The sequence below is a fragment of the Corythoichthys intestinalis genome, chromosome 17, assembly GCF_030265065.1.
Source record: "Corythoichthys intestinalis isolate RoL2023-P3 chromosome 17, ASM3026506v1, whole genome shotgun sequence".
Lineage (NCBI taxonomy): Eukaryota > Metazoa > Chordata > Actinopteri > Syngnathiformes > Syngnathidae > Corythoichthys > Corythoichthys intestinalis.
In genome coordinates, this window is record NC_080411.1 from 46,897,957 (window position 1) to 46,922,812 (window position 24,856).

The 24,856-nt window shown below is 42.3% G+C and overlaps 1 protein-coding gene and 1 pseudogene across 1 annotated transcript in view; both read right to left on the bottom strand.

Moving 5' to 3' along the window:
• Positions 1-18,645, bottom strand: part of LOC130906042 (uncharacterized) — an 81,199-nt gene extending 62,554 nt beyond the window's left edge. The window contains exon 1 of the mRNA XM_057819925.1: positions 18,294-18,645. Coding sequence (XP_057675908.1) covers positions 18,294-18,363 — 70 coding nt within the window. The 5' untranslated portion in view covers positions 18,364-18,645. The remainder of the gene's footprint in view (positions 1-18,293) is intronic.
• A 771-nt stretch (positions 18,646-19,416) lies between these two features.
• LOC130905215 (uncharacterized) lies at positions 19,417-23,926 on the bottom strand (annotated as a pseudogene).
• Positions 23,927-24,856: the final 930 nt, after the last annotated feature.

Below are 24,856 nucleotides of genomic sequence, written 5' to 3' on the forward strand. Positions count from 1 at the left end.
AAAGCCAAATAAACTCAACTTATAAATACTTTTTTAAAGATTTTTTTTTATTTTTTATTTTTATTAGCCTTATGTAGTCATGCGTATCTAAAGAACATTTTTGTAAATTAATTCTTACTTAAAATGCAGCTGAAACCACTCAGCGTTGACCAGCGCTGCAGCGCTGTTTTCTTCATGCACTGTCAAGCTGTATGTGGCGCGGAACACTGTGAACTTTCAACCCTGAAGATAATGCAGACCTAACGTCTACATTGGAAGAAAGCGCCATCAGTCACAAATGCTGCTTCGTCATTGGTTAACTCATAAGGGGGAGGCTGACCTAACGACGTCAAGTCGTACTTATGAAGTTGGTGTCAGGAGGAATGGAGGAAGAAACCGTTTCAGGACAAAAAAGAGGGTAAGTAAAGTCTTTGTCGAACGGAATTTGGGTATAATTTATATGACTTGTGTTTATGCTAGTTCTGATAGTTTTTTTTGGGGGGGGGGGGAAACTGGTCGGCAATAAGTGGCAAATAGTGAAGCTAGCTAGCTTGGGGGGCCATGAATTTACTGAAGTAAACATATTCATGTAAAAATATTAACTTTGGAATTATTTCTACAAACAGTGGCCCTAGACAGTCTTGGAGTTACATAAATTGTGTACAATTGGAACATCTTCTCATTGCAGTGAGACCCATTTTCTCTAGCTTCATGCAACGAGTTTACATTGGGGTGACCAAAGGTGGGTAGAGCAGGCAAAAATGTCACTCATGTAAGAGTAGCATTACTTCAAAATAATATCTTTTTTTTTTTTTTACATATATATATATTTTTTACAATGGTATTTTTTTCCTGAGCGCAACATTATCTGTATGAACTGTTGTTTTAATGATGCTGTAAAATAATCCATTGCATAACCACATTAAGCCAAAGGAAAAAAAAAATCATTGAATTCCAATGAGAAAAAAAAATCTATAAATGAGGCATTATTCGTCCAAAGAGCATGAGTGCCCTCTGGTGGAGAAAATAGTTCCTAGTTTTAATAGTGAAGAGTTCCTTCATAATTACTCATTTGAAATTAAAAGGATCATATCTCCGGTTTTCCATGGTCACTTATCTGCTCAATGCCCCCCCTCCCGCTCTCCCTCAATCTCTCGACCCCTGCGCTCGCTGGTTTGTTTTCTCTGAGCTCTATGTTTGACACACACGTTACAATTGTGCCATGAAGCCAGACAGCTGGCGGAAGTACACCGATCGGCTGAATTGGACGGGAGAAGGATGACTTCTTTGGAAACAGCCAAGGGAGATTATTTTTGGCAAAATAAATGTTGCATGTTGAAAAACATCTGGGAAGCCTATCTGAATTTGTGTCTCTGGATATGGAGATTATTTTGTTGTATAAGAGAATAGTCTATCCATACAGAGAAGGCATACTTTAAAACTGTAGTTATAAGGCATCTTTGAGTAAATTCTGCGTATCATTTAAGTACCCCGAGGACATGCTATTCTGTCTATTTTTTGGGAAATCAAAATATGGTCACCCTATTAACATTAAAAACTTGAGACATAGGGAATTGAGAAGGTGCATCTTTTCACGATATATTAGCAATAAAAAGATTTTTTTTTAGGAGCAGTTACAGGAAAGAAGAGCCCAACAACTTGTCCAAGAAAAGTGCAATTCTTACAGAAATCTTGACATCATGGATCATCATGGATTTTTACTTTAATGTCTCTTTGTTTTACGATGACTGGTATGGGGGATTTTAAATATTTTTCAGTCCTTTGGTGGTCTAATACGGTTAAATGAACACAATCTGTGTATCTAAAGATATTAAGAAGTTGCTGTACCAAATTATGAGATGCCAGTGTAAAACCAAATAAGACATTGAACCACTTTTTCAAATTAAAATGTATTATATTTCACAGATTGAATGGCCCAGCAGGAAATAATAAAAAAGAGATGCCCAAAAGAGTGCGATACCCACCGAAGAAGATGAGCTTTTATGACCCAGACCCTGACTTACCCAGAGATGATGAAGGTGGTAATTGAGTTATTATCTTACTACACGGCTTATCGAATTTTTAAAGTGATTGTTATCTTTAACTTGCATTGGACACTATAATAACCATTTTGTTTATTAGTGTCTGATCACTGGGATTATTATCAATATTGGCAGTTTAGGGCACAAATATTGATTTACAGGATTTTTTTTTAAAGAAATGTCTAGAAAAGGGAGCGTAACATCACTTGAAACTGTATATTTTGGTGACAGAATTTTGCAACTCCATTTGTGCAATTATCTCTACATTGGGGGTGGTGGTGATTGATTGATTTAAAGATGTTCTTTTAAAATCAAAATTATCTCGTTGAGGATAAGCGACTCAGAAAATGGGGGGGGGGGAAATTCCATTATAGGCATCAATTTGCAAAAAGCTTTTTAATTGTTGCGACCTGCAGAACTCTATTACTAATTGATTGCAATTTTAGACTTCATTCTTTAAAATGTTTTGACAATTTTCTGAACTGTTTTAGCTGCCCATTATTTGAAATGAGAAAAAGTAAAAAATACAATGAAATGCATTTGATATATACAGTGGGGAGAACAAGTATTTGATACACTGCCAATTAGACATGTGCCGGTTACCGGTTTCACGGTTTACCGTGGTGTGAAAACGTCGCGGTTTCAAAACCACTAAAATTTTCCGTCATACCTTAGTACGGTATTCGCTATTTTTCATGTGCCAAAATGCAGCCGAAGTGGCTTGGTGCGGCTCACCCCTTCCCGTTTGTTGCCTTGAGTGTCAGTGATGCTATTCTGCTAAACAGCCAGCAAACCCACAAACAAATCCTCCAAACACAAGGCGTACTTTTCTTCAATTTATTGAGCTCTCAAATCGTGGTGAAATATACAAATGAATACATTTAAAACGTTGTACAATTGTATTTTTCCACGTGTGATTAGGTTCAACAGGATAGCAGTAGCACCATTAAAAAGTTCGCCAAAAACAAAACGCACATTTTCCTTTCAAATTCGATATACAAACTAACTAAAACTTACAAAGACGAATGTTAGCCTAGGCTAAGCTGCGAGAGAAGATTCGTTGTGGTTTTATGTCTCACAGCCGCTGAGTGAGAGACAAGCTTGAATGAAGGGGGGGGGGGGGAGAATCGCGTCAAAGATCGCTAATTGAGAAAAGGAGGTCTCACTCCTCACTTTTTTTTTTTTTAGATGAAACCTTTCATCAACAATATTTACATTTTAACTAGGCCTGAACGATATTGGAAAAAACTATTGTTGCGATTTTTTTTAGGTTTGCAATATATTGCGATATTATATTGCGATATTAAAAATATATATATATATCTTTTTTTAAAGAAATTTTCACTAGATGACTTGAATAGCTGTTTGGAAATACTTTACATGACACACTGTGACCACAGTATATTCATATAATACCGTTTCATTTGTGAATGATGAAGATTGCTGTATGAAGGGATCCAGGAAGCCATGTCTGCACAAAATCGATCATTTATTGAACACAATATTTTACACTTCAACAGCAGCAAATACATTAAATGATAAATAAAAGAGCAGGTGCATTAGTCCCCTATGTTTTTGACAAAATATAACAATAAAAACTTCTGTAAAATGACAACAAACTTGTACTGTAAACATATTTGAACAAAAATATTAAATATGACAAATAAAAGAGTTGTTCACAAACTATAACAATAAATAAAAACCTCAGTAAAACAACAGTTGTCAACATATTTGAACTTAAATATTAAATCTGACTAATAAAAGTGCAAGTGCATTAGTCCCCTGAGTTGTTTACACAAAATATTACAATATAAAACTGCAAAACGGCAACAAAGTTGTAAAAATATTTAAACAAAAATATTAAGTGTCAAAACTTTATGTGCAGCAGTACTATATATAGTTATTTGAAAAATACGATTTACAATCAATTTAAATATAAAAGAAACAGAAACTCAATTGAACTTGTAAATAATTGAACTGATTAACTGCAAATAACTGATGAATAACAGAACCATTTTAACTCCCAAATTTCCTGCCTTCCTGACAGCTGTCACATGAATAAAAAGAAGAAAAGACATTTCTGCAGCTGTGTTATGTATTGGTCTGCATATCGTCCACCTTCCTTGCTCAGCAATTCTCAACTGGGTCTCATAGGTTTTTGGCCAAGACTACTAGTTTATTCACTATTGCAGGCTTGAGACAAGAATGTTGGCACGTAACAATGTTCCCACCTGTACTAAAAAGCCTCTGATGGGAAGCTCGTAGCAGGAATGCATAGATACCTGCGTTTTAAATGGTCCCACATGTTCGACAGATTACTTCTTGTTGAGGCAACCACGGCGAGGCACTGTCGACAGGGCTGTTTTTTTGTCCCTTATAGTCTTGTTCTTGCCAAAATACTTCCAAAACTCCTTTTGGAGACGGTCTTGCCTCGTTTCCTTACTTTAACGTGTTGCTTGGTTGCTTTCACTTTGAGAACGGCCCCTCCTCCCTCCGCTCTGCTGTTCGGCCCCTCCTCCCTCCACTCCGCTGTCGCAGGAGGAGGGGGAGGAGCCGATGACTTGCTGGAGGGAAAGAAAAGCTGTGCGCTCTCCTTCCTCAAAACAAACGTTTGTGGATTTAAAAAAAATGAAATGAAAAAACTATCGCACGTCCTTGCGATGGGACTATTGCGCATGCGCACATCGCGATGCCGATGTTTAAACGATATATCGTTCAGGCCTAATTTTAACTAATTTATAAAACTAACTTATACATTTTCAACTAACTTATTAACTTATGAATTCTTTGTTCTTTTTAACACAAAGGCATGGCATCATGTAGACTAGAGTTGACACAGTGGCTGAAAATGGCGAAACTTCACTTGAGCTTCCCCCTTAAAAAAAGTCATACAGTATATATTTTTAATTTTATTTAGAAGTCTTTTTACTCTTTATAGCAATTATTTTGTTCTTACTCTAATATTGAGCAACTTGAGCTGTGGCTGTGGGTATAGTCTAGGTTCTATTTATTTTAATTTTATATAAAATATGTTATTTTTTGTTTATTTATTTTCACATTATATTCATGTTCCCATTTGCAAATATGTTTTGAAAAGAAATCCTGTTCAATGGAAATTTTTTTTTTTTTTTTTTTAAACCCACACATCTCAAAATTTTGGAGCTATAATTGCAATACCGTGATACCGTGAAACCGCAGTATTTTTGCTCACGGTTATCGTACCGTGAAAATCTCATACCGGCACATGCCTACTGCCAATGTATCAAATACTTGTTCTCCCCACTGTATATTTGATTTGCAAATGAATTTTTCAATCGGGCTCGAAAAATCTTCCGTTCGCATGTGAACGCTGATTTTTCACACCAAAAAAAGTCATCATTGGGGCATCAAAAATTCTGGGATGATGAGTGGCATAAAAGTTGTAAACAGAATTTGGGGGGGAAAAAATTACAGGTCCTTGGAAATTTGCCAAAAACTTTCCATTCATTTTTAATGGGATGCCACGTCCTAATTTCTAATTCACTTGTAATGTAATTTACATCGCATTGATGCTGTTGACGGCCATGTATGTCGAATCTATTGATGCCAATGTACCTGGATTCCACTGACGGCCATGGGCGTTTAAATTTCCCATTCATTTCCATTGTCATTCACATTGCATTGACACACAAGTACTCAATTTCCAATGAGGGCAATGTACGTCCATGCCACTGACAGCCATGTATGTAGATTCTATTGACATCAATGTACTTGGACTTCATTGACGCATATGTAAGTTGAAGCCATTGACGGTCATGGACGTCCAAATTTCCCATTCATTTCCAACCTCGAAATGTCCCCAAACCAATCCGGGCAGGGCTAAGATCTGTATCTCCACACAGCAAAGCCCCATAGTAATTTCTCCAGAAATTACAGTTTCTAGTTCAATTTCTAATTTGTGCTTTCTTTTATACTGGCAGCTTACATCATGCGCTGCAGTATGCTGGATGATTGGACACCAGTGGAAAAAAGCCTTGATCAACAAATGTCGCATGAGGGGTACAACATAAATTCTAGATGTACTTAAAGACATTTGTTGCAGTGTTCAAAGACCTAATACTGCTGGGCTTAGAGACTTAATTTTTGTTTGCTGTCTTAAAAACTGTGTTGAACTTTGTTGTTAATATTATGGCTCTTGATGTTATTATAGCTATTTCAAATGTTGTAAATTGTTTGCACTTTGTTTTTTGTTGGTGTTAATTAAAAAATGTTTGCCCGCCTGTCTGCCTTGCCTCCGTTTGCGTCCGCACCACTTGCCCGCCCACATTCTTTGACAAAAATTCTCAACAGTACTCAATTTTTAAGTACAATGACTGTGTTGGATTTCACTAAAGCCATTTGAATCTAGAATGATAAAGCCTGATGGCTTTGGGTGTATCTTCTGTATCCCTCTGTCCTGCAGTGACGAGAGAGTAGTGTCCACCATTGTTTCTTTGGTCCAACAAGATGTTATGAAGTGGATGATCTGTGTTTAGAATGGTGAATCCAGTCAGGTGGGAGGAGAGGGTCACATGATTTAAGTGTCTCGTGTGTGCGTGCGCGCAGACGCGCGCGCATGAGAGGGAGAATGAGCGAGAGACTCGTATATTTCTCCATAGTAGCTCCAATAATGCTCATTTTCTTTTTCAAAGGAAAAAAAGGAGCCATTAAAAACACTGAATTGAGATTAGCAAGGTATCTCCTTTAAGTCTCAAGTATGATTCCCTCTAATTTATTGTCTCACCTATTTCTCCTAGTGAATTTTAGGAGAAACATCTGAGAAACATTTTAGACAAAATAGAAACTGCAATGAGGCTAAGATGAGAATCTCAAATGTATCTCCCGAGCTATAGAAGAGCAAGCTTTGAGCAATAAAATTTTCCTCTGGGCAGTGCTACTTGGTGTTTTATCCAGCAATGACTACTGAGCTAAAATTGACAGTTAGCTTTATTATGTTTTGATTTTACACCTTCATCACTCTCAGTGTTGTCAGTAACGCGTTACTGTAATCTGATTACTTTTTTCAGTAACGAGTAATCTAACGCGTTCATTTTTCTACACCAGTAATCTGATTAAAGTTAGTTTCCTTAGTGTCTCTGCGTTACTATATTTTCATCGCCTCATAACGTATGTAAAATGAAGATTATTGTAGTCATGTACGAAGAGCATTTTGTTAAAATAAAGGTTCCCGGTACGTGTTTCCATGACAACCTCTTAGCTATTTCCTGTTTTGGTCTCGTGTCACATGTGTTGTGGGACTGAAGGCGTGGGCCAGGCGGGTGGACATTGGAGTCGAGTGTTGAAACGTTGCGAGGGAATGTTGATCTGTGGATATCCATGAATGAAGGTGAGTATTTTTCCTTCATTCTAGAGGGTATCAGCAAAAGGTTGGACTTCCTACATGCGCGGCCGCTTCCAAGCTTTGCTGTAGCAACGACGGGCAGTAATCGCTCCAAGTTGGCAAGCTTTGTTTACATCATATGCGTGTTGCACATTTATGCCTTGAGGTGATGTGTTCGTTTAGCATCTGTGGGATGTGTTGTAAGTCCAATTGAGTGTAAAGTGCAAGTGTGTTGAGAGGACTACTTCCGGGTTGTGGACGCGCATCCGCGCCCACCACCTTTGCAATTTTGTGCAGTCAGTTTGCATTGTTTTACATTGGCACTGATATGCTGTTAACCATAAGCCGGAATTCAGAAGTTTTGACATTAGGCTTAATAATAATACATTTTATTTGTAGAGATTTGTAAAGTTAATCTTAGAGTTAGCGGGGTTTAATTGGTCGGTGGAGATGATTTCAACCAATTCCAAGCAGTTTGTTAGATATTTCTTAGTTTCAGGGCTCCGGAGTGGCTAACCTAGCGCAAAATTCTGATATTCCCCTTTAAATTCAATCATCGGAAAGTCAAATACATGTGATGACATTTTTCTGTTGTCATTCTTATGTTGAGGCAGCAAAGGGAGAAAAATGGGTAAAAAGTAACTGACAGATTACTTTTAAAGTAACTCAGTTACTTTGATAATGAAGTAATCATTAAAGTAACTAGATTACTTTTTTGAGGCGTAATTAGTAATTAAATTACTTTTTCAAGTAATCTGTGACAACACTGATCACTCTACAGTGCTATGTTTTTACAGATTAAATAAAGCCCGTATGTATGTAAGGCACGTTAGCCACGCATCGACAGTAGTCATAATTAATAGAAACCTAGCCCTCCGCAGGGCTAATGTTACGTAAGCAAGGGACAGTAACGTTAATCTTATTTATTAGCTCTGAGAAGTCTACTGCTTTAAGATTTGGCGGCTGTTTACCAACGCCGCCGAGTCTGCCATTTCGCATCTAGATCTATATTAATGTGATATCTATGAGACGCATCAGACGCTACCGGCTACCACCGTAGCATCATGCGGGCATAGTTTTTAACAACGTTAGCATAGTTTGTCGCGGCTGTCGGCTATTGCTTCTTCCTCTACGCGCGTGACGTCAGCGGGTTGTCCCGCATTAAAAGTAGTCCGGGCAAAACGTGATGCTTAGAGCTGGCAAAATTAAACGATTCCTCGAGGCGAATAAAATTACTCGGATGAGTTTTTGAACTCGAGTTACTCAAGTTGCTCGACTATTCGTTTCAGCTCTACATATGATATCTACCGTAGCATTATGTGGCCGTAGTTTGTAGCAACTGGGTGTTGTTTGTAGCGGCTGTCGGCCGCTGTCAGGTATTTTTTTTTTTTTTTTTGTCTAGCGGCATGAGTTGAACATGATATTTACTCTCGGTCCGTTCCTCATTGTGTCCCGAAGACCGCGCTGTGTTTTAGTTCCGCTTGACCTGGCATAATTAAATACTCTTGGATGTGTGGCTTTGCGTAAGTTTTGATAATCTTGGAACGTTACGAAACAATGTAACAAAATGGCTCAGTGGCGCACGCTTGAAATTTTCAAAAAGGCCTCTCCATTTAGGTTTTTTCAGCGTAGAGTGACGCAATTTGGGCAGTCGATACGTTGTGCAAAATTGCTCCAAAAACTCTCTTTCACGCATATTCCCAACCCAACAGGAAATTGTGTATTTTGGATAGAATGTGAATTTTTTTATCGATTTACAGGGTGCACATTTTAAAACTTGGCGCTTAAGGAATTAGTTTGATCATCCTCAAAATTGGTGAGACTGTTCATGAGGCATATGAAATCTTAATTTATCAAAATAGTGTGTTTTCATTCACGGGCCTGACCTAGGCGGGGTGCCAAAGTTGTCCATTTTTTTCGGCAAAACACCAAATTCGGAAAATGACTAATAACTCCCTCATACAACGTTCAATCTATTTTAAATCTGGAATGTGTGTTAGGTATCCTATCCTGAACAGGACTGGATTGAAATATTACCAATTGTGCCTTGCGCCTCCTAGTGGGAACAGGAAATGCCCTTTTTTGCGGGACACACTCCTCCTCTAAGGGTAAAAAAAAATCAATCAACCTTAAACCTGCAAAGGGAAGCCTTAAGACATGTGTTGAGATGGCTGATGAAAATTATTGAGGTTTGGGTAAAGCAGAACGGTCCAAAAGGAAAGTGATTGTGACTGTCACCAGTTCTCTCTCCACACATTTTGAACAGTCATAACTTGGCAGATTTAGAGGGGGACTGTCTGCCACCACCCGACCTGCATGCCGTCTGAGTTTGTGTGGCGTCCGAGTTTGCCACCCTGCGAGGGCCCGTTCAGTCCTGCTTGCAGGCCTAGTTAATGTCTGTTATTTGTGTCCTCTTTTTGGAAATCAAAACACGATCACTCTGGAATGACATACAGCTAGAACGTGTAATTTGTTTTGATGCCTCTGCGCATGCTGGTCTCTTTGCTGAGCGCATCTCGGACTGCGAATTAGTGCGCATGCTTGATACTTGAACGGTCTCAATGGACAAAGGCACTCTGAACGGGCACACAAAAAAAACAGATATGGCAAAAAATTGGATTTGTGCATAAAGACCTGTAGTATGAACCTAGCCTTAATGAATTGTCAATAAAAGATTTCCCTTTAATTGGTATTTTTTTACTATTTAGTTACACAAATATGATCTATAAACATTGCAAAACTTTATTGTTGGGGAAAATACACCACAAGTCTGATGTCTTTTTTAAATTTTCAAATATGTCCTCCATTTTGACCTTATGGTAGTGGTCACCCAGTCCATGATCCTTTTGGCCCTTCGTTTTTCCTTGTTATTTTGGGGGGAAAAAAACGAAAAGGAGCCCAATTCTGTTTTTTGTTTTTATGTGTGTTGACAAAAAAATGAGAAATGAATCTTCTCCCATTTCCCAATTAAAAACTGCTAATTCAATAACGGAAAACGAGCCTTAATCCGTTTTTCCAATATCAGATTATTGAACTGAAAAACAAAATACGTCCAGTTTTTTTGTTCTCCACGACATTTACAATAAGTCATAACCCGTAAGCTAATGTTCTTCTTCTCTTTATAGACAAGTTTCCACAAACACACTTGGGACCGCATTCATATTGACTTTGCGGGGCCTTTTGAAAATCGAATGTTTCTGGTTGCTATCGATGCCCATAGTAAGTGGCCAGAGGTAGCTATCATGAAGTCAACCACATCGGAAAAGGCAATTGAAAAGTTAGGGGAGATGTTTAGTCGTTTCGGAGCCTCTGCACAACTCGTGTCAGACAACGGGCCCCAATTTGTGTCAAAAGAAATGGTTGAATTCCTGCAAGCCAATGGGGTTCAACACATTAAGTCGGTTTCCTATCATCCGGCAACCAAGGCTTGGCAGAGAGGTTTGTGCAGACCCTCAAACATGCTCTCAAAGCATCACAAGGGCAAAGTACACTCCATCAGAGACTACACGAATTTCCCCTCAAATACCGAACATCTGTGCATGCAACTACCAAGGTATCGCCAGCGAGCCTAATATTTTCTCGAGAGATACGAACTGGCATGGATCTTCTGAAACCACCAACCCTGAGCGAGATTGTTCAAATGGATCAACGGAAACAAGTCAAGTACAGAGACCTGCATTCCAAGAACCGAGTTTTTGCACCTGGTTTGAATGTAATTAGTAAAGAACTTTTCATTATCAAAACCAACACTGTTCTTATTCAGTGTTTATCTCCACAAATTTTTTGAATGTAATTAGTAAAGAACTTTTATCAAAACCAACACTAGTTCTTTACGTACTTGAGAGGCAAAGAGTCAAGAGGACATAAAAATTGTCATTTGCATAATTTATTAAACAGGTTTAAGTCATCTAGAAACGTGTACAAACTTTGCTTGCACAAATACTACAAAAAGAAAACTAATTGTATTAAACTATTGTTGGGCAATGGTTTGTCAGTGCACAGCACACAGTGACAACCTTATCCAACATTGTGGCTTCTTCACCTTCACATGGAAGAATCATGTTTATGGGCATGGTTCCTGTTAAGATCTTATACTTCTGGCAAACATTTCCGATGACCTTTTCAACATGGATTCTCAAATTTGTTAAGAAACAAATGGCTACCTCGAGTTTAATACCTATTAGGTACTTCATAGTGTGGTGGTGCTTGTAGCTGGAAAACATTAGGGCACGTGCTTTCAGATTTGATGGTTTCTCAGTGAAATTTTCAAAACAGTCAATATTCACTGCCACTCCATTTCCAAAGGCCTCCACAAACTGGTGAGGCATAATTGTGCGCAGAGCGTCTCTATCTGGCCATACAATCGAACGCCTCAATCTTGCATACAAAAAAAGACACAATTTATTGAATGTTCTGTACACGGTCTTTGGGGAAACACGAAACAGATGAGCTAGGTGTTGCGCAGACAGATCCAATCGAAGGCGCATGAAGGTTTGAGGAGCATTTGAAAGGGAGTGAGACTCTTATTTTGACTTGGCATGAGAGGCATCTAAAATTGGAGTAATGCCATAAAGGTTCCCAGGTTTGGCAGACCGGTATAGTACTTTACTTTTTCATCATCCTCTCCAAAGAAATCGTTAGACTTCCTGCGCTCATTAAGTTCACGCTGCATCTCTGTTTTCTTGCAACAGACGGTTTACCTAGGCACGTCTGAGCACACATAGGTCACATTCAGTCTGTGTCACATCCTGACTGGTGTTGTGCGTCTCATCCTCTGTGATTAGCTGATCACTTTCTTCTCCAGCTTCAGTCTGTAACTGACAACTTTCTTCTCCAGCATCAGGTGTCCCCTCCTCATTCTGTTGGTGACTGTTTATTTCACCAGGCTCAGATGGTCCCTCCTTGGTCTGCAGCTCTTCAATGTTTGCATCCTGCTGGACTCCCATCTCTGGTGCTTGCAGTGTCTCTTTCCGTAGCTGCTCACGCCTACTTCGTCTTGCAGAGCGTGCAGTGTTTGTCAGTGTAACAGATTGTGTTTCCCAGATGTAGGGAAGGTGACCAGTCTGGGTCAGTCTCCATCATTTCATAAACTGGTTCACCTGTAATCACGTTAGGTTTTATTTAGAAAGCGCAGTAAGATTGGATGTTTCCATGGCATTTCACAATCGTAATCACTTAATCAGACATGCTACCATCCCATCAGATCTCTCAGATCACAAGAAGAAATCTCACGCATTGATAAATATTTCTGTGCATTTTTGCTGTTTACCTTTATCTTTCAAATCATTCACTCTGTAATGTTTCTATAAACGGTGACTGAATAAATTAAACACTGATTTATCACGAACAGTTTAACCCATGTCCACTGCCCCCCTCTTTGCCTGTAGTTTACAAGTGAGGATAGCTAGGTTAGCCAATGAGAAAATAGCAACTTTAGAAAGCATAAAACAGCATATTCAGTATCCATACTTAAACAAAAAAAAAAAAGCTCTGACTTGCCTTTATGAAAATGCCGAGAGCAAACACGCTTGAAGGGAGATATGTTGAAAGTGATGCCCTTCCATCTCAACGCTGCGACCCAGGCCATCCGATGACGCTTCGTTAGTTCTTCAACCTGCTGTCCATATCCTCTTTTCCAAGTGGGAAAACGAAAAAAATCTTACGTCATGGTGCCATTTTTGTCGTGTGATTTAGTAAGGCAGCCTTTCACACAACATGAGTGTCCCATTTTATCAAAGACAATGATGAAAGCAAAGACGATTCTCACTGGTCAGTTGTTTACACCCAAATTGGCGATTCGACCCACAATGCACTGCAGCTTTTGCAAGCGTTACGTCACCTGACAAAGACCGGATGGCAGGCATACGTTTAGTCGTCAAGCTGTCGCCATCTCCCGGTCAGTATGAGAACTTCCGGTTACTAAAAACAAATATACGGACCATTTTTCAACATTTGTCTCGTGCTAAATTCTATTTTGGTTAAAGAATTTAAAATTTAAAAAATCAAACTGTTTTGGGACTTTCCCTTACTCGTTCCAGATAAGAAACAAGAAAATCAAACTGTATTTCAATTTTGATTTTTCAGTTTTAAAACAAAAACCAAATAACCAGACGTTTTTCTGTTTTTCAAACTCGTTTCAAAACGTAATATCCAATTACCAAAAGAGACACGGACCGTCTATAAATTAATATAATGAAGCTGCAGCAGGGTTTTGCTCGTCTTGTTGAAGAAGAACATTGTCTTCCGGGTCAAGGCTCAATGTAAAAGCGAACTTGGAATGTGGAAAACAAATATTGGATCAATAAACTGACATTGTAAAATCGGATTAATGCTTGTTTTCCGCTAATACTACTGCTCGTCTACAAAAAACTTCATGGCCTTGGACCAAAATACATCAGTGTTTCCCACAGGATTTTAGGAGACTGTGGTGGGAGGGTCTCTGACCATAGGATTTTTTGAAACTGTGGTGGTAGGCTGCATCGGAGTCGGACAGCCACACCATGTCGTGCCACGGCGTTTTTTTTTTTTTTTTTCCCCCAAGAAGAACCATAACAAAGATATATTTGAAATATTTCATTAGCTAGGCTAATGTTATAGCTCTCAGCTACGGTACATGTATGTAAAATGCGTTGCTGATTACAGCTACGTTACCCTATGTAATAATGCGACTTTTTTTCTCGTAGCAATAGTACAACTTACATCTCGTAGTGACTCAGGGTTGGCAACCCAAACTGTTGAAAGAGCCATATTTGACCCCCCCCCCCCAAAAAAATGATACAGTATGTCTGGAGCAGCAAAAAATTAAAAGCCTTGTACAAGCCTTATAATTATCAATACTAGCTATATTAGCCTACTATAAAAATGACTAAGTTGGCTAGAAATACATAATTAGCCTTCATGATTAAATGTTTATTTTCCCTGCAGTGGATCCTATAGCGCACCACGTGACTACTCTGTTGTACGATGCCACCACAAGTTTAACTTCATTACAATATTAATGAATTGAAATAATGTTTGTGTCATGTTTGTCCTCCTAGAAATCCTATTAAAACAAAAAATATATTTCCCTCCCCCATCTTTTTCCATAAAAAAAACAAACAAAAAAAACCCAGCTCCGAAGCAGCACTAAAGAGCCGCATGCGGCCCGAGAGCCGCGGGTTTCAGACCGCCGTCATAGTCCTCCTTTTTCCTTTTTATTTGACCCTCATAAGTACTACATTACCACAACAATAACAGTCCTTCAGTCAACTGACCCATTTACAGGACTGGGGGAATTCTAATAGCCGTGTAAAGAGTTTTACTTGATTCGGTGAGAAGGTGAATAGTTTTTTCCTCGTTGTTCGTGAACTAAATTTCCACACAAACGCACATCGAGGTACCATTAACTTAGCAAGGAGAGGTATGAGAGTCATTTTTCGAGTGTCCCAGAGCTCGCGAAATTGGGGGGGGGGCGCATTTATCCAAGTTTCGTCAGCCGTAATTGTCTGAAATTGGCGCGCAGGTGTTGTGCCGAAAAATAGCCACTCCACGCGAAATGTCCCCCCTGACGGGAGCGCCCACACGTCACTCGTACAAACAGCCTTTTCTTACCAATCGATGGACACGGAAACAACGTTCTTGTACCGTGAATATGTATCATTTACTTAGCTTGAACTAATAAATATTTTACTGTGACCAACGCTCTGAAAATAGAGCAAGGCTTTATTTTCGGCCCCGCCTCTCCGCGCAAGTTCAATCAAAGTTTGCTTTCCGTCCAAGACGGCCGTCCACCGCTCACTTTCGCCGAAAAGTCCGATTCAAACTATTGTAATTCCCCGCATATGGGGAAGGAGAGAAGTCTGTATTTGCTTACCCACTTGATTGTGGTAACAATAATAAAGAAAAACAATAACAAAATAACAGCGGGCTGCGAAGACATGCGACCGCTATCTCTCGCTATCTCGCTCGTTCTCCCACTCTTCCTACTCGTTCCCCTTGCGTCTCTTAAATAAACAAATAAATAAAATACTCCTCTAAAATGCTACTCTACTACCTGGTAGTAGAGTGGAGTGGGCTACAGCTGTGTAATAGGCTGACTGACGCATCTGATTATTATCTTTTATTTTTTTTCTTTTTTTTTCTCGGCGGGAGGGGGGGGCAAACGAGACTGTGGCGGGCCCAAATGAGACTGTGGCGGGCCGCCACAGTCTCGTTCATTTGTGGGAAACACTGTACATGCTTGATTTGTTAGATTCCTATGAGACATCTAGACCCCTAAGGTCGTCTGGAACCGGTCTCCTGCATGTTCCAAGAACAAGAACCAAGCAGGGTGAGGCAGCATTTAGTTATTATGCTCCTCACCTCTGGAACAAGTTACCTGAACGTCTGAAGTATGCTCAAACTGTTAGCTCCTTTAAATAAGGGCTAAAAACACTTTTGTTTAGCACTGCATATCAATAACTGGCTATACAGTATATTTCAATCCTATTCCTTTTGTGCTTATCTCCATTGCTGATTTCAATTATTATTATTAGTAGTAGTTTTTGTTTTATTTTTATTTATTTATTTTTATTCCATTTGTGATTAAATGCGATTTTTATGTATAATTTTATATCCTATTTTGATTGTCTTGGTTTTTACGTTGTATTGATTTAAATGATTTTTATGATCTTCATGTGATGTACAGCACTTTGAATTGCCTTGTGTTGAATTGTGCTATATAAATAAATTTGCCTTGCCTATAGGGAATGGGACGTACTATGTCATTGTTTGGATACGCCCCCATGCTGGTAATATCCTTTACGTCCGGTCCGGCAGACTCAACGGGGATTGTAACATGTGGTAGTGCTAATTCCTTCGGTGTATAAGAAAGAAATTATGGGTGTGTATTGTTGTATTACCGGGTGCAACAGCGTCTCCCACCCACGACAAAAAGGGCAAGGAAAACTGGACTCACTTTTCACCGTTTTCCTGCATGGACAACCAAATATCAGATCACGAAGGCACGACGGATGGCTTAGGTCGCAGCAGTTTGTCGGAAAAGCATTTCTTTTGATCATATTTCTACTGGAATGAGAGTGCGTTCCCGTCATCTCTACTCTTGTAAGTTGAACGATTTATCCACTGTTTTGGTTTCGATACGTTTTTTTTTTCCCGTTGTGTAAATCTGCCTCGGTAGCAATGCTCACAACTACTCCCCTACCTGTTGTGTTCCTAGGTAAACCTGCATATGAAATGCTGACAACACATCCCGATCGGTCACAGTCTTCCTTCTTGGGTTATTCTGAGGTCAAGCGCACCACATCAGAGCGTAGAGAGGTCGGAAAGGCGAAGAGTGCACGCTGAAACTTCTGTTTGCTGTGCTCTTACAAACATGAGCCCAAGTTTTGTGGAAAGTCAATAAAATGTGAATACAAAAACATGACTTGAACAAGTTCTTGACAAACTGTTAACTGCTTGTTGTTTACTTCAGCACATCATAATAAATAGGTGTAATAATTAAAAAGTCAGGTGATTTAATTTTGTTATTCTATATGGAATATGCATTGACAATGTTTGGACAGTGTTGTAGACAAGAACTGGGACTGATAAGTTGCAATAGATTTATTTCAAGTAATGCAATTTCTCCAATACAATATTTGAACTGACAGTTTAAAATCTTTAAATTAGTGCAAACAAGGCCCACCCTCCGACCGGGCAGCAAATATTATATAATAAATTATAAGTAATATACAAATACAAGATTACAATAAACATGTCTTTGTCAAAGCAGTTAAAAAAAAACTACTCACTGGCCTTGGGTAAATTGCCAGACAGAATAAATATGTGCTTTAAAGTTCTTGCATTTCCATTTTAAGTATTGCAAGTTCTCCAACACTATATTTGAACTGACAGTTTAAAATCCTTTTAGTACAAAATGGCCCACACTCTGACAGGGGGCAGCAAATATTATAATACATAATATAACACATTATAAAAAGCTATATACTAAATAAATACAAGATCATAACAAAACCTGTCTTTTTCAAAGCAGTTAAAAAAAATTCAGTGGCCTTAGGTAAATAAAGGTGTATAAATATGTCTATACAGTTCTTGCATTTCTATTTTAGGTATTGCAACTTTTCCAACACTATTTGAATTGACAGTCTAAAGTCTACATTAGAGCAAACAAGAATATATTATTAATAATAATATAATATATACAATATTACAATGAAACGTGTCTTTATCAAAGTGGTTAAAAAAAAATTCACTAGTAGTGATAATTGCTACCGATGCAGATTTACACAACGGTAAAAAAAAAAAAAAAAAAAAAAAAAAACGGTATTGAAACCAAAACAGTGGATAATTCGTTCAACTTACAAGAGTAGAGATGACGGGAACACGCTCTCATTCCAGCAGAAATATGATCAAAAGAAATGCTTTTCCGACGAACCGCTGCGACCTAAGCCATCCGTCGTGCCTTCGTGATCTGATATTAGGTCCTCCATGCAGGAAAACGGTGAAAAGTGAGTCCAGTTTTCCTTGCCCTTTTTGGTCGTGGGTGGGAGACGCTTTTGCACCCGGTAACACAACAATACACACCCACAATTTCTTTCTAATACACCGAAGGAATCATCTTCGCACTACCACACGTTACAATCCCCGTTGAGTCTGCCGGACCGGAAGTAAAGGATATTACCAGCATGGAGGCGTGTCCAAACAATGACGTAGTACGTCCCATTCCCTATTGAATTACCAGTTTTTAATCGGGGAACGGGAGATGATTCATTTCCTGTTTTTTAGTAACAAACATACAAACAAAAAACAGAACTGGGCTCATTTTCCGTTCATTATTTTCCAAAGTTAGAAGGAAAAACGAATGGCCAAAAGATAAACGGACCGTCACCCTACTGTATGCACTATAAAGAAATGAGTGTCAAAATTGGACCAACCTTCTCGTCCGTGAAGAACAACTTTTGCGCCATAAAGTTCCTTCGCTGATGGTGTCGTTCTCGTGTCCATTTTCCACACTAGACGCCTTGTTCCTACGTTAGCCGCCAGGTTAGGCTAAGCTAAAGTAGGTCGCAAACCTTCAACTACCACCCCGACGACTTGAACATTCACCGATCGTGCTCAACACGTCGAAGCTTCGGCTCAGTGATGGGAGGCAAAAAGTGGTAAAGCAACACGCGCGAAAAGAAAACCGTTGTAGGTACACAATCAGCTTGGGTCGCAATAATACCTGACCTTCACAGCTACAAACTACGCCCACATGATGCTAAAAGGCGGTAGCGTCTGGATCGTCTCATAGATATTACATGTATATTGACTAGATGCAAATTGGCAGACTCGGCGGCGTAGGAAGTAGCCGCCATCTTAAAGCAGTATACTACTCAGGAAGGCTCTGTTGCAACGAACCTAAGGTGAGTAACTTTTTATCTAAAATATTCCTAAAAATGGTAAAATCTTGACTTGAATCTATCTTTAAATGATCAGACAGTTTTAAAACTTTCACATGTCGAATTTAGATAGAAGGGTAATAAATGAGAATAAATGAGAGATTTTAACTATTTTAACTGTTGATTCACAACATTAAATGACTTCCGAACATAGCAAAGGTTACAATCTAGTTATCGCAATAGCCAGAATACCCCTGTGTCTAGTTAATTTTAGGGTAAAGAGTTGCGCTAGGGCCTGTTGTCCCCCAAACCCTTTGAACTTCACATAGTACAGTCAACGAATTCCTCACGCCACCGTACCAACAGCAGGCGTGGTTTGGAGAGGCGTAGTTTGTATGAGGCGTGGTTTGTAGCATACGGAGCCCCTAAGGTGACATGGAAGAAGAAGAAAAAACTGAGAAGTTGTAGTGCCAGGAAGGAGTCGGAGGCGGAGTATCTTGGTCAACACTTGAAAACATTTATTTCATAATAGAGCAGGACTTGCACACCAAAGCACGAGGTCACAGCTGAACAGAGAGGAGTGCAACAACTATAAGGGTCCGGGCGGAACTCCCTCCTTATACGTTCCTCCGAGTGAATTATGTAAATAGTAACGCCACACAAGCCCCCCCAGAATTCACTCATACACAAAATCCTTATACCTGGGGGGCACGATTGCCCGTCCCCGACGAGAACGCTGGAGAGGAGCGGCAGAGCCAGAAACAGAGGGGGAACGGGTGCCCCGAACGTCCGGGACAGAGAAACTAGACGACGGAGCGTCCGCCACGGGCTCGGAACTAACGGGCGACACACTCCTACGAAGACCAGGGGGGCGACCCCGGCGGGGAGGCTGAGCGACCTCCAACGGTAGGGAGGAATCCACGCAAGCGGGCTTAACCCTGTCGATCGAAACAAGTTCCCTCCGGCCCCCGATGTCCAAAAGCAAACACTTATCCCCATGTTCCAAAATTCGAAAAGGGCCGTCATACGGGGGGCGCAGTGGACCGTGATGCGCACCATGTCTGACAAAGACAAATTTAGCGGAACGCAACGAGGACGGAAGACGCACCTCGGGCACACAGTGCTGCGAGGTCTGAACCGGGGCAAAACCGTGGGCAAAATCGAGCAGGTCCGCCCTTTGACTTTCGGCCGACCATGGGGCAGTCGCGGTAGGGAGAAAATCAGCGGGAACACGCAAAACCTGGCCATAAACCAACTCCGCAGAAGAAGCGTGCAGGTCCTCCTTGGGTGCACACCGAAGACCAAGCAACACCCAAGGAAGCCTATCCACCCAGTCCCCGTCACTCAAACAAGCGCGAAGGGAGGCCTTCATGGAGCGGTGAAAACGTTCACACAGTCCATTAGCTTGCGGGTGATACGCGGAGGTACGGTGCAGCTTAACCCCCAAGCTATCGGCGACCGCACTCCACAACTCGGACGTGAACTGCGCCCCACGGTCCGAAGAAATATCAGACGTAGTCCCAAAACGCGCGACCCACGTTCCAATAAAACGCGCGAGCCACATCAGCAGTGGTCGTGGACGACAAAGGAACCGCCTCAGGCCAACGTGTGGTCCGATCGACCATGGTGAGCACGTGCGTGAACCCATGGGAAACCGGAAGAGGACCCACTAAGTCCACATTGATGTGGTCAAAACGCCGTTCAGGGACGACGAAAGGTTCGAGGGGCGCTTTGACGTGGCACTGAACTTTAGCCCGTTGACAAGCGACGCAGGAATCGGCCCACGCCAGCACATCTTTCTTAAGGCCCCGCCACACAAATTTTTGCGATACCAGCTTAGCAGACGGTTTACGACCGGGATGCGAGAGGCTGTGTACCGCGTCGAACACCTTACGCCGCCAGTGCGCCGGAACCAAGGGGCGGGCAACGCCAGTAGAGACGTCGCACCACAAGGTGACACCAGTGTCGCCCACTGGGACACATTGTAAGAGCAAGTCTGAAACCGAAGCCTTGAACGCGCAAACACTCTCGTCTTGCTCCTGGTCAAAGGCCATGGCAGCGAAATCCAAACCGAGCTGAACCGCGCCAGCGAATGACCGGGACAAACAGTCAGCAACCACGTTGGCTTTCCCCGATACATGTCTGATGTCGGTGGTGAACTCGGAAATGTAAGAAAGCTGGCGCTGCTGACGTGCAGACCACGGTTCAGCCGAACGGGACATTGAAAACGTGAGGGGTTTGTGGTCGGTGTACGCGGTGAAGGGACGGCCCTCCAGGAGAAAACGGAAATGGCGCACCGCTAACCAGAGGGCCAGAAGCTCCCTGTCAAAAGCACTATACTTGCGCTCGCGAGGAACCAATTGGCGACTGAAAAAGGCGAGCGGTTGCCAGGCACCGTTAACCCATTGCTCATAAACCGCTCCCACTGCAAAATCTGACGCATCGGTGGTAAGGGCAACGGGAGCCTCCGGCAGGGGGTGCGCTAGCAACGTTGCCTGTCCAAGCGCAGCCTTGGTAGTTTCGAATGCCGATAACAGTTCACCCGACCAAGCGATGACGTGGTTGGGGGAAGTACCTTTGAGCGCCTCGTATAGCGGGCGCATGACGTGAGCCGCGTGACGCACGAAGCGGTGGTAGTAAGCCACCATCCCCAAAAATTCTCTCAGCTCGCGAGCCGACCGCGGACGCGCGAAAGAGGTGATGGCCTCAACCTTGGAGGGAAGCGGGACCACGCCATCCTTGTTCACGAGATGGCCGAGAAATTGAATGGTTGGAACGCCAAAAATGCATTTCGCAGGATTAACAATGAGGCCGTGCGCCGCCAGCCTGGTGAACAATTCCTGGAGGTGACGCACGTGAACCTCAACGCTCTTGCTTGCAATAAGAATGTCCGATCAGGCGTGGTAATGTTATTGAGTCGACGATAGTCCCCGCACGGTCTCCACCCCCCGTCATGTTTGGGAACGATGTGTAGTGGAGACGACCAGGGGCTGTTAGAGCGCCTAACAATCCCAAGCCGTTCCATGTTATCAAATTCAGCTTTGGCAACAGATAGCTTAGCAGGGTCGAGGCGACGAGCGCGAGCGTGGACCGGAGCGCCCGTCGTCTCGATGCGATGCACAACACCATGCTTCGAAAAAACCGCGGAGAAGGTGGGACGCGTGAGGCTCGGGTACTCACTCAGAAGACGGAAAAACACATTGTCCTCCGCGAGAGAGCTGGATAAACAGACGGGCTCGCCCTTACTCCTGACACCGGGAATGGAAAAGAAAGTCCGAGCGTCCACCAAGCGTCCATGCAAAATGTCCACCAGCAAGTTGTGTGCGCAGAGAAAGTCCGCCCCTAAAAGGGGAAACGCAACGTCCGCGACAACAAACTCCCACACGAACCGCTGAGTACCAAAACGCAAGTTCAAAGTCTTCAGCCCGTACGTCCGTATGGGCTTGTCATCGGCCGAGCGCAGTGCCGGACCGGCGGTATCCACAGACGCTTCCCCGGGGGTCGCTGGAACTACACTCCTCTGGGCACCGGTGTCACACAGAAACTTGCGACCGGAGAGCGTATCCACCACGAAAAGCAGCTGGTTCGGAGCGCCCGCCACCCCGGCCACTACAGGGGGCGGGCTCCGCCGTTTCCCGCGTCGTAAGAGCAAGGCGCCCGGCACGACTTGGCCTTGGCGCCGAAACGGGCATGATAATAACACCAGCCGTCGCGTTGGAAGCGTTCCTGTCGATTCCCACGCCGGTCAATCGGCCTCCGCTGGTCGAACGTTGGGGCCAGGAAATCGGGAGAGGCCTGCAAAGGCGCCAAGTGCTCGTGAGCTGCCCGGGGCGTCGCGGCGAAGTATCTGTCGGCTTCCTCAGCAAGAGCGCGCGGGTCGGAGACGTCCGAATTGCCGAGAGCGGTGCGCACGTGGGCCTGCAAATGGCGCAGGAACAGCACCAAGAACAGCGAATTAGGCGGCTCGTCGCCCAACAGGTTCAGCATGACATCCATGAGTTGTGACGGTGTGCGCTCGCCAAGCCCGTTGATGTCCAGCAGCCGACTCGCACGCTCGAGTCGGGACAGTCCATACACCTTCAAAAGGTGGTCCTTCAGCGCGTCATACTTATCCCTGGCCGGAGGGGAGGTGACAAAGCGGGTCACCTGAGATGCTGTCCTGTTGCTCAGCGCCGTGACGACATGCCAGAACTTCCTCTCGTCGTCTTCAACGCCGTGTAGGCCGAATAGCGCCTCGGCTTGTGCGAACCACGTTTCGGGTGCCGACTCCCAGAACTCAGGCAATTTAAGCATGGCGGACGCAGCCATCGTGTTCGTTGAGGACCTGGAGACTGCAGGTCCACTGTCGGGGTCACCAGTGTAGTGCCAGGAAGGAGTCGGAGGCGGAGTATCTTGGTCAACACTTGAAAACATTTATTTCTTAATAGAGCAGGACTTGCACACCAAAGCACGAGGTCACAGCTGAACAGAGAGGAGTGCAACAACTATAAGGGTCCGGGCGGAACTCCCTCCTTATACGTTCCTCCGAGTGAATTATGTAAATAGTAACGCCACAAAGTAAAAATAAATAGAAGTCGGAGCAAAAAAATGTTTATTCATCAAAGCAAGAAAAATGTTTATACATCGAAGCAAGAAAAAAAAATCGAAAAAAAAGTTAACATCGAAGCAAAAAAAAATCTTGGAAGCTAATTGTGCCTCCAGGTCGGTTAGAGTTTTGGAAGTCAAAGGAGGACAAGTTGGAATGGTTCTTGCGGTCAAGAGATATCCCTCATGTGGATATTACGCGCATGAAAAGAGACAAGGTGCATATTCACACTTGCCATGATCTCTTCAGCCGTAGGCAGGACGTACCGTTCCCTTTTGACGGCCTCATTCAGCTTTTTAAGGTCAACACAGATGCGGGCTTTACCTGTGCTTTTCTTCAGGACTAGCACCATTGGAGCACACCAGTCGGTGGGCTGTGTGACCCTCTCTATTATGCCATTTTCTTCCATCCTCTGCAACTCTTCCTTCACTTTTTGCAGCATTGGGAGAGGAACACGACGTGTCATGTGGACTGCATATGGCTGAGCATTGTCTTTGAGTGTTATTCTCACTGGTTCTGTCATCAAGGTTCCATGCTCACCATAAGCTAGTAGGTGTCCACTGTTGGGTACAACCTCCTCCACGCTCCTTGCCAAGTTCATTTTGACTGAAAGTGGCCTGCTGAGAAGGTTGTTCACTGTGCTCCTCGGACCACATAAACAGCGATTGGGTTTTTCCTTTGTAGGTCACTGTGCTTTGAATCTGTCCTAGGGACTTCAATTCACCACCAGGACTATAAAGCGGTACATTGACAGGCTGCAGCACCATTTTTGGAATTAGACAGGCTGCAGCACCATTTTTGGAATTAGTGAGTAATAACTATTCTCGCGAATGACGATCAGGTCTGCCCCAGTGTCAATTTTGAACTCAATTGCAGAAGAACCCAGCAACAACTTGACAGCCCATTGATTAGAGGAGCCAACCGTTTTTGTCACAGCTCCTAGGAAATATGGCTGTATAGCTTGTTCTGTGACTTCACTCAATTCCATTTTATTTCTACACACCCTGCTCCAATGTCCCATTTTGTTACATGAATTGCAAATGGATTTTTTAGCAGGGCAAGTTTCATTCTTGTTATGCTTTGCTTTTCCACATTTGCCACAATTGTCTTAATCCTCATTATGCTTGCCTTGACGCTTGGTGTGTTTGTTGTACTTGCAAGTGACTTCACGGACCATCCCCGCTGTTTCCCCTTGCATGCTGATTTGCGAAGCCACCTCTTCACACTGCCTCAATGGTCAGCGTAAGCATCAGGTCGTTCGTTAGCTGCAGTTTACGTGAAACATCTTTATCCAATATCCTGTTGAGAGAAATGGTGGAGGAAATGTTTTGTATTCATAAATGTGTCCTCAGTTGATGTTGAAACAATGTTCCTATTGCTTGTAATTATTGACATATTATCTTTTCTTTTGCCACAAGATGGCAGGATGGGACTTAATTGTCTAAAGTGCTACTTTTATTACTTCTTCTTGTTTGACTTTGATAACTTTGATTTGTGCCTCCAGGCCTGTGAAGACAGCAATGAGAGAGGA